The 12,557-nt window shown below is 45.1% G+C and overlaps 1 protein-coding gene across 1 annotated transcript; it reads right to left on the reverse strand.

Moving 5' to 3' along the window:
- Window positions 1-4,482: 4,482 nt before the first annotated feature.
- LOC121147699 (zinc finger protein with KRAB and SCAN domains 4-like) lies at window positions 4,483-11,508 on the reverse strand. Its single transcript, XM_040967591.1, has 6 exons — window positions 11,030-11,508; window positions 10,140-10,287; window positions 8,238-8,320; window positions 6,820-6,943; window positions 5,043-5,791; window positions 4,483-4,641 (listed from the first exon to the last, which is right to left on the reverse strand). Exons 1-6 carry the CDS (start codon window positions 11,450-11,452, stop codon window positions 4,573-4,575), a joined length of 1,596 nt encoding a protein of 531 aa, XP_040823525.1. The 5' UTR covers window positions 11,453-11,508; the 3' UTR covers window positions 4,483-4,572.
- Window positions 11,509-12,557: the final 1,049 nt, after the last annotated feature.

Here is a 12,557-nt window from a genome sequence, read left to right on the forward strand (position 1 = left end):
CAATGAGAAACCTAGACACAGCACCTGATCATTCAAGCTGTTAACTTACAGAAAGAAGTAAGATTGTGGTTATTGTTGTTTAGGTTTGTGTTTGCTATTTCATTAGATTCCATTTCTCTGTCACCTTAAGTTTTGGTGGAATGGACAAATCCACTTTGTGAAATTCCCTGGCCTTTAGGATCTTGAAAGTTGCACTTTATTTGGAGATCCAGATGAATAAAAGTGATTGTACAAGAAGATGTGAAACATTTCTTACAAACTCAAAACACTGCACACAAGCACAGCTGTGTGAGGCTGGGCCCTAGGGAATCTGATATATTTTTCTGTGGGTTTCTTGTTCCTTCTGGTTTCCTCAGAAGAGCCAGAAGTCAGAATTTGATAAACTGACTGGTTTTGTTCAGATTTCAAAATGCCCATTGCCACCTTCATGGGTGGAAATGATCAACATAAAAGAGGAACCACCTTTGCCTCAAGTTGTAACAAGTTACAAAATAAAATGGGGCCTGGCGCAGTGGCTTAGCAGCTAAAGTCCTCCCCTTGAACGCGCCCCAGGATCCCATATGGGCGCCAGTTCTAATCCCGGCAGCCCCATTTCCCATCCAGCTCCTTGCTTGTGGCCTGGGAAAGCAGTCGAGGGTGGCCCTAAGCTTTGGGACCCTGTACCCGTGTGGGATAACCAAAAGAAGTTCCTGGATCCTGGCTTCAGATCGGCATAATATCGGCCGTTGCACTCACTTGGGTAGTGAATCATCGGACGGAAGATTCTCTTCTCTGTATATCTAACTTTCTAATAAATAAATCTTTTTTTTTTTTTTTGTATTTTTTTTTTTATTGGAAAGGCGGATATATAGAGAGGAGAGACAGAGAGGAAGATCTTCTGTCCGATGATTCACTCCCCAAGTGAGCGCCACGGTTGATCCAAAGCCAGGAGCCTCTTCAGGGTCTCCCACGCAGGTGCAGGGTCCCAAAGCTTTGGGCCGTCCTCAACTGCTTTCTCGGGCCACAGGCAGGAAGCTGGATGGAAAGCGGGGCTGCCGGGATAGAACCAGCATCCATATGGGATCCCGGAGCGTGCAAGGTGAGGACCTTAACCACTTGCGCCTCTGCGCCACCGTGCTGGGCCCAATACATCTTTTTTTCAAAAAAGCCTCCTTAGGTATAAAAAAAAAAAGACCGATATCATAGAAAATTATTCAGTTGGTTCCAGCGTGGAAGCCTAGTGGCTAAATCCTCAACTTCCATGCACCGGGATCTCATATAGGTGCCGTTTCTTGTCCTGGCTGCCCCACTTCCCTTCCAGCGACCTGCTTGTGGCCTAGGAAAGCAGTACAAGATGGCCCAAAGCCTTGGAACCCTGCACCTGTATGAGAGACATAGAAGAAGCTCCTGGTTTCTGGCTTGAGACCAGCTCAGCTCTGGCTGTTGTGGCCACTTGGAGAGTGAACCAATGGAAAGAAGATCTTTCTCTGTCTCTCCTTCTCTCTCTAAATCTGACTTTACAATAAAAGTAAATAAATTTTTAAAAGGGAAAATCACTGAGTTAAGTTTAGCAAAATGCTTTCTCTGCATCTGGGAATTTGTCAATCTGTACACTGGATCATAGCCTCGTAACCTATCCCACATGGAATCCAAGACAAATCTGGGTTTTCAATTTACTTTTGATATTATTTTTCTATCTTAACAGTGTTTTCCACACCTTGATGACAAACTTGAAATTCTTTTGAACCCTGAAACTTAACTCACAAATACCAACCACACTGATAGAAATTACAGATTGCAGACCCTGCCTAGCAGCTAAAGTCCTTGCCTTGAATGTGCTGGAATCCCATATGGGCACCAGTTCTAATCCCGGCAGCTCCACTTCCCATTCAGCTCCCTGCTTGTGGCCTGGGAAAGCAGTCGAGGATGGCCCAAAGCCTTAGGACCCTGCACCCGCGTGGGAGACCTGGAAGAAGCTACTGGCTTGTTTGGATCAGCTCAACTCCAGGTGTGGCAGCCATTTGGGGAGTGTTTCTAGAGCTCAAGTCAAGGAAGGAGAACCTCGCTCATGGCATGGGGCATATTTGAAGAAGTGAAGCACAACCTCACAGGCAGAGGCGAGTGTCTGTTTTGGCAAAACACCAGCAAGTTTTCTCTGCTGAGTTGGAGGGAAGAGTTACGTTGCAGTGCTGCTTTTTACCTTTGGCAACTGAGGGAGATTTTTGTTCTCTCCTTAATCTTCCCTGTCAGCTCATTTCTGTGCCTTTTTCTCTCTCTTAAGTTTTGTTTGTTGGAAAGGTAGATTTACAATGATGAAAGACAGAGAGAAAGATCTTTCATCTTCTGGTTCACATCCTAAGTGGCCGTAATGGCTGGAGCTGAGCCCATTCGATAAATGCAGGATCCTGACGCTTTGGGTCATCTTCTGCTTTCCCAGGCCTCAAGCAAAGAGCTGGATGGGAAGTGGGGCACCTAGGACACAAACCAATGCCTGTATGGGATTCCGGCACATACAAGGCTAGGATTTAACCACGGAGCCTTTGTGCTAGACCCTATGCTAGTCTCTTTGACATTTTTAAAAGATTTATATATTTATATTACAAAGTCAGGTATACAGAGAGGAGGAGAGACAGAAAGACATTCCGTCTGATGGTTCACTCCCCCAAGCAATCGCAACAGCCAGAGCTGAGCTGATCCGAAGCTAGGAGCCTGGAAGCTCTTCTGGGTCTCCCATGCAGGTGCAGGGTCCCGAGGCTTTGGGCCATCCTCGACTGCTTTCCCAGCCGCAAGCAGGAAGCTGGATGGGAAGTGGAGCTGCCGGGATTAGAACTGGTGCCCATATGGGGTCCTGGTGTGTTCAAGGCGAGGACTGTAGTTGCTATGCCATCATACTGGGCCCTCTTTAACATTTTTATTTTTTTATCTTATAACCCAAGTCTTGATTTGTTCCTAGGTTGGAGGCTTGCAGGCAGAGTCTTCACAGGGATAATTTCTTTTGGGGATCAGCATTGCAGTGTTGTCATACCCACACCAAACCTATAAATATTCTTCAGTTAATGATTTTGGAAGATGTAGTGTTAGAGGGTCAGAATACATGCATATGATTATTCCTTCTGAAATCAACTTAAGGGATTTATTATAAGGCGTTAATGTGTTTCAGGTTGGGCCTTGTTTAAAATGAAGAAAAGCACTCTATTCACAAGGAGCTTACTTGTGAATGGGGAGAAGACCACTGGATTTCTAGGGCATGTTACACTGAAAAAGGCTTATCAATAACTCATGGGACAGCTGAAAAGTTTTGAAAAAGATGGAATTTTAGATAAAACAATGAAAAAGAATCGTGAAAGAAGGCATAGCAGCAGGAAGAACATGTGAAAGGCTCATACATGTGTGTGGGGGGAAAGAACCATGTTTTCAATGACTGATTATAGAATGCCTATATGGGAGCCCAGCGCTATGGCCAGCAACTAAAGTCCTTGCCTTGAATGCACCCGGGATCCCATATGGGCGCTGGTTCTAATCCCGGCAGCCCCATTTCCCATCCAGCTCCCTGCTTGTGGCCTGGGAAGGCAGTTCAGGACTGCCCAACACTTTGGGACCCTGCAGCCACATGGGAGACCTGGAGTAAGTTCCTGGTTCCCGGCTTTGGACTGGTGCAGCACCAGCTGTTGTGGTCACTTGGGGAATGAATCCTTGGATGGAAGATCTTCCTCTCTGTCTCTCCTCCTCTCTGTATATCTGACTTTGCAATAAAAAAATAGATCTTTACAAAAAAGAAAGGAATCATACTAAAAATCATAAGCAGTTTTATCTGACTTGAAAACTGGTTGCTATTTATCTGAGTATGAAAGACCTTCCCCTAACAAATAACAAAAGTAATATAAACTTATAGAACTGACATGGAATACTGCAAGTTGATGCTGCAGTTTAACAGTGCCCTCATGTTACAGATACTGATAAGGCATTCATACTATTCTGCTGAAGAAAGATGTGTTCCCCACCTCAACTCTGGAAATTCTGTGTACTTGACACACACACACACACACACACACACACACACACGATTGAGCCAGGATCTAGACCCCCAACAAACAAAAATTCAGATGGCTTTAGAAATTATTAAGAAATTTAGACAGATTGTTTTTAAGCCTACACAGATCATTTACTTGTACATTTAGTAAATGTTTATTAGTAACTGTATGCAAGGCACCATGAGGAGCAAAATTCATGAATCTATCTCATGAAAGATTCAGTATGGCCAGGGCAGACATTTCCAAATTGCAGCTACCCACTGAAGGAGAAACGCAGGTCAAGGACACCCGGCTCTTCCAGGAGGAAATGTAAGTTCAGCAAGTAAGAACAAACCATTTTCAGTCGTCTTTCTACAGAAAACACACTCGGATTCCTCTTAAAAAAGTGTTTTCCTAATTATCTTGTAGAGGGCAAAAACTGTATTTCCCATATTTTCTAACACCTAATGATGTGTAGTAGCAAATGAAGCTCTGGCCCACAGCTTCTGTAGGAGTAAGGACATCAGGTGGCTTCAGTTCAGTGAAGGATGAGCACCAACTCCGTCACATACAGCATGGATGGCTAGGACAGATTTCTCTTCCTTTTGTGGCTTCGCTGATGTTGAATGAGGTTTGATGTTCGCGTGAAGCCCTTTCCACATGTGTCACACTGATAGGGTTTCTCCCCAGTGTGGATTTTGTGACGTTCAAGACCTGTATTCTGAGTAAAACTTCGTCACACTCACTACATTTATAAGACACAGGAGTTTGGACATTTTTCATCTTAGCTTGGCATTTTCAGGCCTCTCTGTGTTCAGATTCCTGAATCTTTTTACCCCCATGGACCCTCTGATGTCTCAGGAGATGTGAACTCCGCCTAAAGGCTTTGCCACACACAGTGCACCTGTATGGCTTTTCCCCTGTATGGATTCTGTGATGTTCAAGGAGACTGCACCTCTGGCTGAAGGCTCTTCCACAGTCATCACACTTGTAGGGCTTCTCCCCAGTGTGTATTCTCTGGTGTCTTATAAGGTCTGAGTTGTGACTAAAGGCCTTGCCGCATTCTTCACACTCATAGGGTTTCTCCCCAGTATGGATTTTGTGATGTTCAAGAAGATCTGTATTCTGAGTAAAACTTCTTTCACACTCACTACATTTGTAAGACACAGGAATTTGGACATTTTCCAACTGACTTTCCTGAATCTTTTTACCCCCATGGACCCTCTGATGTCTCAGGAGATGTGAACTCTGCCTAAAGGCTTTGCCACACACAGTGCACCTGTATGGCTTTTCCCCTGTATGGATTCTATGATGTTCAAGGAGACTGCACCTATGGCTGAAGGCTCTTCCACAGTCATCACACTTGTAGGGCTTCTCCCCGGTGTGTGTTCTTTGGTGTTTGATAAGGTTTGAGTTTTGACTAAAGGCCTTGCCGCATTCTTCACACTCATAGGGTTTCTCCCCAGTGTGAACTCTCTGGTGAATGACAAGATCTGAGCTCTTAATAAATGCTTTCCCACATTCTTCACATTCGTAGGGTTTCTCTCCAGTGTGGATTCTTCTGTGTTTACTCAGGCCTGAACTCTGTGCAAAGCTCTTCCCATGCTCATGGCAAATGTGCCGCCCACTCCCTGCGGCATTCTGGCGCTTTCTTTTTAACCTGCCCTCTGGCTCCCCAGCTTGTGCACTAGTGGGAATCTGGGCAATGTCACCATCCAAGTGGCCTGGTGTCTGGCCTGGCTCTTGCTGTGGTTGTGGCTCAGCTGGAGGCAAGTTCCTGATCTTAGTCTCTATGTCACCACCTGAAACAACAAATGCCAGCACTGTTGATTACACACTCTCATAGGAGGAAAGTGCCGTGATGAGTAACATGGAGGCAAGATCACCAGGTTATTACATATATCAAAGAGGAGGATTTAATTGCCAGAATGAGGATGAGAATAAAAGGCAGAAAAGGGTGCCAGGGAGGGAGGTCTAAAGTGGAATTGGACCATAAGAAGGGAACAAACAGGGAATGGATGGAGTGACAAAAAGGTGTTGATAGCAAAGAGGTATGCTGGAGATAAAAGATGGGCTGGCAGGGTGTGTGGCATCTCACCTCTGAGGACAGTAAGGCAGGACCATGCATCTAGTATCAGATTATCAGGAAGTTGTGCTCACTTCGGCAGCACATATACTAAAATTATCAGAAAGTCTGAGCAGAAAATGACAGAGAAAGTAAAAGGATTTCTGATGCACTCTGTAGGAGACAATGAGAGTGGGGACTCAGGTCACTGAACAATAGTTCAGGCTGGTATCTCAGATCTTATTCTAGGCAAAGGCAGGTTCTGCAACAAGAGCTGCACTGGCCCTGGGAATTATGAGCTGGAGAACTCACTATGCTTCCAACAAGCTCTGTGACCTCAGACACAGCAGGTACTCCTCACACCTCTGCACCTTCATCTCTAAGGTCAGGGTCTATAGTGAATTCCCAAGATCAAGTGCAACTCTTACATTCTTTGACTCATTCCCTGAGATGGTCTTTCAGTGTTTGTCCTCTACAGGGCTACCACGCGAAGGGAATGAACATGTACTGACTGTATACTAGAAGCCAGGCCCATTCTAAAAGCTGTACCTTATCCTATCATTTCAACTGACCTGAATGTTGGCACAGGGGAGAAAAAGACAAGGATTAGTTAAGGAACCAGTTCCTTAGCCAGTCAGCAATAGGGATTCACAAATGGCAGTTTGGATCCAAGCATACTTCACACACTTTCTAACAGTCTAACAGATTTGAACACACAATAGAAACCAAGATGCCTTAAGGGAAAGTAATACCCATTACTCTTACCCGGGGAAATCAGGCTGCTACAGGACTCCTGGATTTCCACTCGATTGAGGTTCTTATAAGATGAATTCAGCTGTTTCCACCCGGGGGAGGCAGTTGGGGCCACATCTTCCATTTTCAGGAACCCCTAAAACAATAAGCAAACACATCGAACTTTTCTTTTCTATGAGCACTACCAAAATGGAGTACCAAGAATGAAAATACACTTTTAGGGAGCTCTTTGAAAAAGGGCTTTCTCAACACTTTCTCAATAACATCTTAATCAAAAAGCATATATCAAATGAAAGAAATGTTACATATGTTAGAAACCCTTTCATAGAAATATTTAAAAGCGGTCCAGAAACTGAAAAGGGTCTGTGTGGTTAAAGTAGATGCATTTCCAAATTCTCCAAAAAATTAGAGTGTACTTTGGCAACATAGTATGAGAGTTCATTTATAAGAATAATGACTTTTTTTCAATGTGTGTGTGTGTGCTTGCGTGCGGTGGAGGAGAGGCTTGTATTTTATTTATTTATTTTTAAAAGATTTATTTATTTATTGGAAAGTCAGATATACAGAGAGGAGGAGAGACAGAGAGAAAGATCTTCGTCCGATGATTCACTCCCCAAGTGAGCGCAACGGCCGAGGCTATGCCGATCTGAAGCCAGGATCCAGGAACTTCTTCTGGGTATCCCACATGGGTCCAGGGTCCCAAAGCTTTGGGTCGTCCTCGACTGCTTTCCCGGGCCACAAGCAGGGAGCTGGATGGCAGGTGGTGCTGCCAGGACTAGAACTGGCGCCCATATGGGATCCCGGCATGTTCAAGGCCAGGACTTTAGCCACTAGGCCATAGCGCCTGGCCCCGAATAATGATTTTTAGAATACAATAAAATCTAGGTTTGAGATTAAGGGAAAACAAATACTACAAGAGTCTCCAATACTGAGATCTTTAAATGAAGGCTTGAGTAAGCAGAGTCAGCAAAGATGGCTCATGTTATAACATAGGCAATACTTCACTAAAAAGATACCTCTTACTTACATACCTTCAAGTGCTAAGTTCCTTGAAGGCAAAAGCCAGTTTTTTTTCTATCACTCATGAATAAGATAGCCTGTGAGATGCTAAAAAGCAAAAGTATCATCACAACAAAATCTTCAATTCATATTTGCTAAATTTCCTTCATCGAAAAAGGAAGTATCATTGATAAAGAAGCGGTGGGAAAGATCTGACCAGCATAGAGTGCCCTCCACTGAGGAAAACACAAACATTCAAAGCAGGCACTAAATTGAAAGTAGAAAATGGTAAGGGATAGATGAGAAAACTCAAATCCCATGTTTCTAGCTTCAGGGTGAAGAGTACCTGGGAGAGGGAAGGTGATGGGAATCCTAACAGAGTGAAGGGTGAGTGTTGTCAGAGGAGGGGAAAGAGAGGGATTCCACCGCACCTTGAATTCTGGAGCAAGCCTGGCAACGGCCACTGCACCTTCTTGGCAGTTCTCTCCCTGGGAAAGCTCAGAACCCTGGAGAACTAGGAGGCAAAGAAGCTCTGGATGAGATTCCCCTGGCATACAGCCTCCCTGCCTATGGAATTCAAGTTCAAAAACCAGGTTGGGCTCCAGTGTGGTAGCCTTGTGGCTAAAGTCTTTACCTTGCACACACTGGAATCTCAAATGGGTGCCATTTCTTGTCTTGGCTGTCCCACTCCCAACCAGCTCCCTGCTTGTGGCCTGGGAAAAGCAGTTGAGGAAGGCCCAAAGATTGGGACCCTGAACCCACGAGACCCAGAAGAGGATCCTGGCTGCTGGCTTTGGATCAGCTCAGCTTTGGCCATTGTGGCCACTTGGGGAATGAATTAGCGTGCAGAAGATCTTTCCTCTCTGTCTTTTCTACTTTTTTATATCTGACTTTCTAAATAAATAAATAGACCTTTTAAAAAGAATAGGTTAATACATTTTTGTCATGAGATTTAGAGTCATGTACCTTTCCAAAATGCCCAATTATTTTTTTATCAGCTCCAATCCCAGGGTCCAAGAAATTTGGTACACTTCTGCAGATACAAAAACTCTAAGAAAATGCTTGGCAGGAATGGCGAAATAGCAGCAATGTAAAGACAAAGTCTTCCAGTTCCAGTTATTTCCGTTGTGAATTTTTCTGTAAGATGAGGATCAAAGAAGGATATTTTCGTTCTTTGGTTTCATTGCCTTTATGCTGCTGTTGTTGTTTGTATTTTAAAATGTATTATCTCTTAGGATGTTTTCTTGTTTGGTTCTGAAAAACTATAAGGGGTCTGAGAAGGACTGTGTTTATGAAAGGAAGAAATCTGAGTCTGGTTTTATAGAACTTGCTCAGATGTAAGAAAGAAGTAGGGGAACCTCATGTTTCTCTACTTGAAGTGAACTCTGCAACAGGCAGAAAATCAGTTGGTTTGGGCCACGATCTTGATTGAAAAATGAAGATTGCATGTTGGACTTCATGCCCAAAGTTGCACATTTCAGGAACTTGTATAAAAGCTCACAGCGGATGTGGAACATGCAAATATCACACTTCCCTGCAGAATGATTTTCACTGTCTTCTGGTTTCAGACTTTCTTACAATAGTCCTACTTTTTCTGGCATCTTCTGGCTAGCTTTGTAAATTCTGCGTTATTTTTGTTATATAATTTACTAATATCCATAATTCTTTTAAAAAAAGATTTATTTATTTGAAAGGCAGAGAAATGGAGGAAGGAAGAGGGGGAGGAGGAAGAGAGACCTTTTACATGCTAGTTCACTATCCAAGTAGCTACAACGGCTGGGGCTGGGCCAGCCTGAGGCCAGGTGTCCCATGTGGGTGGCAGGGGCCCAAGGGTTTGGTTATCTGCTGCTGCTTTCTCAGGTGTAGTAGCAGGGACTGGATTGGAAGTAGAGCAGCCAGGACTTGAACTGGTACACATACGGGATGTCAGTGTGGGAGTGGAGGTTTAATCCACTGTGCCAACAGCCTAGTGCCTATAATTGTGTCATTAACCTTTTGCTTAATCCCCTACTAGAACATAAGCTCCATCAGAATTCTCTTACCAATGACCACACTGGTTACCAAAGAACCATAATGCATATCCATGAATGTCTATGACTGGAGAACCCTGTGCTGTTAAAGAAAATTCTTTCCAGACACTAGCTAAAATAATGTCTTGTTTACTATGTCCAGGTTCAGGGGCAAAGCTTTCTACTTCTCTCTGAAATCTCCTTTTTAATCTTAAACTTCAATCAATCAGTGATGACCACATAAAGGAAGTGTGGATGGATATATCTTTTGATAAAACTGGATGAGGTGTGCAGAATTCAAGCACTCCAGAGGCGAACACTCACCTCTGTGTTGTAAGGGCTGGGACTCCAGAGATTCATGCTTGATCAGGAACTTCACCTGCTGGAGCGGCTTGCTTTGGGACTCCTGAGACGGGGTCAAAAGTACCATTTTCCAACGCAATGGTTCTTGCTCCTGGCCACAACCTGGGACCTAGAGTCATTCACAGATTTTTATTGCTTCATCAAACAAGTCTGTCATGCCTTCTTTGTACAATTACTTTTTCTTTTACAAGCACTTCTGCTAAAATCTTCATGAATATTAACTGATTTAACACAGATAAGAAACCTGTAAGCTGCAATTGGGTTTCTGTGATGCAGGACTTAGGGTACAGAATTTAAGCTGTTTACACATGTCATCCAGCTAAAAAGGGGCAATCTTAAGATAACAGTTCAGGCAGAACAATTGCAAAATTCATGTTCTTGGCCACTAATCTGAGTACCCTCATTATGAACAAAAGCAACACACCAACGTGCCATAGGCAGTGCCCAGGACTGTCACCAAGAAGGAATACAGGTGTTTTCATATCACATGACAACTAGGAGCCTATGACAATGTCACTCACACCCACTACCACTTTGAAATGACCTGTTACTGGCTCTGGCCTAGGTCCTAACATTTACGGCAGTTAAGTAAAAAGCATATATACATCTTATCTTATGACAACTGTCATGCTTTTGCCAACTGAATTCCTGCAGGACTGCATTCTTCTGCAATCCTTTCTATCTTCCTTTGTATTGAAAACCATTCCTCAGAGAAAGGTTCCAGGGGCTTCACCTGCTGCCAAAGAGGTGCACAACACAAGGAGACTGAGAGAGAAGTGCCCTCCATCTGCTCTCCAGGCTTCTGGAAGAAACAGACCCCAACTCTCAGACACCAAACCTGTACTTTTTACCTGCGGCGTCGGCTCATCCAGCTGCTGCTGCAAGTACTCCAACAGCACCACCACCTCCTCTCCACTCTCGGGGCGCTGCGTGTGCACCCAGCTCTGCAGGTCCCTGGGCAGGATGGTCAGGAACTGCTCCAGCACCAGCAGCTCCAGGATCTGCTCCTTGCTGTGCAGGTCGGGCCGCAGCCACCGTCGGCAGAGCTCCCGGAGCCGGCCAAGTGCCTCGCGGGGACCCGTGGCTTCTGGGTAGCGGAAAGCACGGAAGCGCTGGCGGGAGCGTTCGGAGCCGGTGGCGGGGCTGCTGGGTGCACTGCCCTGCGCTGCCCCCGCAGCGGCGTCCTCCGTTTCCAGCTTCACAATCAGGAGCCCCGTCTGTTCCTTTGCAGACCCGGCGTCCAAGGCTGCGTTTTTTCTCGAATCTTCAGCCATCCTGAGCCGAGAGCCCACTCAGAACGCACTGAACTGCGTGTCTTCAGGGAAGTCTCTAAATAACCCTTAGCCAGGGAAAGCTGCAAGGGGTTCCTTTGTGTCACGTCCAGGGGTCCAGGACGCCCCGGGGACACAGCACCCTGAGTTTTCCTATACTCCCCGCTTCTGCAGTATCGTTTTTCACACCTCACAGAAATTGAGACTCCGGCATAAGAAGCCTGGGTGAGAACCAAAGCCACTTCCTGGGCTCTCTAGGAAGTTCCTCTCGGTGGTTTTCTCGGCATTAATCCCTTAGTCACCCTGTCCTTATGCTAGAATGAAGCTGACTGGGAAAGAAAGGATTGCAGACCCTGTAGTCTAATTAACACATTGCTCTGTAATTTTGGATGGATTTGGTTGTTCCCTTCCCTCACTGCTGTCTGAGATAAAGCTGAACTGAACCAGGAACTTAAAGCTGACACTAAAATTCAGCCAGAAGCCAGTGTTTCCCCACAGCCCTTCCGACTGTGGCAGTGTGAGATGAGTTAGACTGGGTAGTAGGCAGTTAGGGGTATTCTGGGTCCCCCAGTCATTTTTCCTCAAATACGAAGGGGCACTTTCCCGGCCAGGTCTTGGATTCACCAGTGCATATCTTATCAGGAACGTGCTTTCCCTAGAGACAAGGACGACATTAACATATCAATTCCCCACCTGAAGCATCAGCTGGATTCTGTCTCTGGCCATTGCCCCGGGGGGCACTAGCTGGATCACTGAAGAACCTAGATGTTTTCTGCTTTTGTGATTCCTGCCTTAATTGCTTGGCTGGGGGCTGTGTGAACTCCAGGCCTGACAGTCTACGTGACACCCGGCAGGACATCAGGCAGGTCACGTAGGCAGACCACTCCTCAGGAAGGAGGTACCTGGTGTTAGATAAGACTCAGTACCCTATAGCTCATTAATTTGTACTTTTTGAAAGTGTTGTAGGATTTTTTTTTCCTGGCTTTTTATTTCTATACTAAGCTGAGGAAAGAACCTATCGGACATTTAAGATTTATCCGTTTCCATTGGAAAGGCAGATTTACGTGGAGAAGGAAAAGTCTACTCATTTTCGGGCCCGGCACGATGG

Source organism: Ochotona curzoniae, unplaced genomic scaffold, assembly GCF_017591425.1.
Source record: "Ochotona curzoniae isolate NIBS_2020 unplaced genomic scaffold, NIBS_Ocur_1.0 scaffold_461, whole genome shotgun sequence".
NCBI classification, from domain to species: domain Eukaryota; kingdom Metazoa; phylum Chordata; class Mammalia; order Lagomorpha; family Ochotonidae; genus Ochotona; species Ochotona curzoniae.

Bases quoted from the DNA above. Each gene is read 5' to 3' on its own strand.
- LOC121147699 (XM_040967591.1), bottom strand. From the start codon at position 11,452: ATGGCTGAAGATTCGAGAAAAAACGCAGCCTTGGACGCCGGGTCTGCA. The intron at 10,288-11,029 runs GTAAAAAGTACA...GAATGACTCTAG, and splicing joins TGGATGAGCCGACGCCGCAG to GTCCCAGGTTGTGGCCAGGA. The intron at 8,321-10,139 runs GTGAGTGTTCGC...TTTGCCTCCTAG, and splicing joins CCAGCCCTTACAACACAGAG to TTCTCCAGGGTTCTGAGCTT.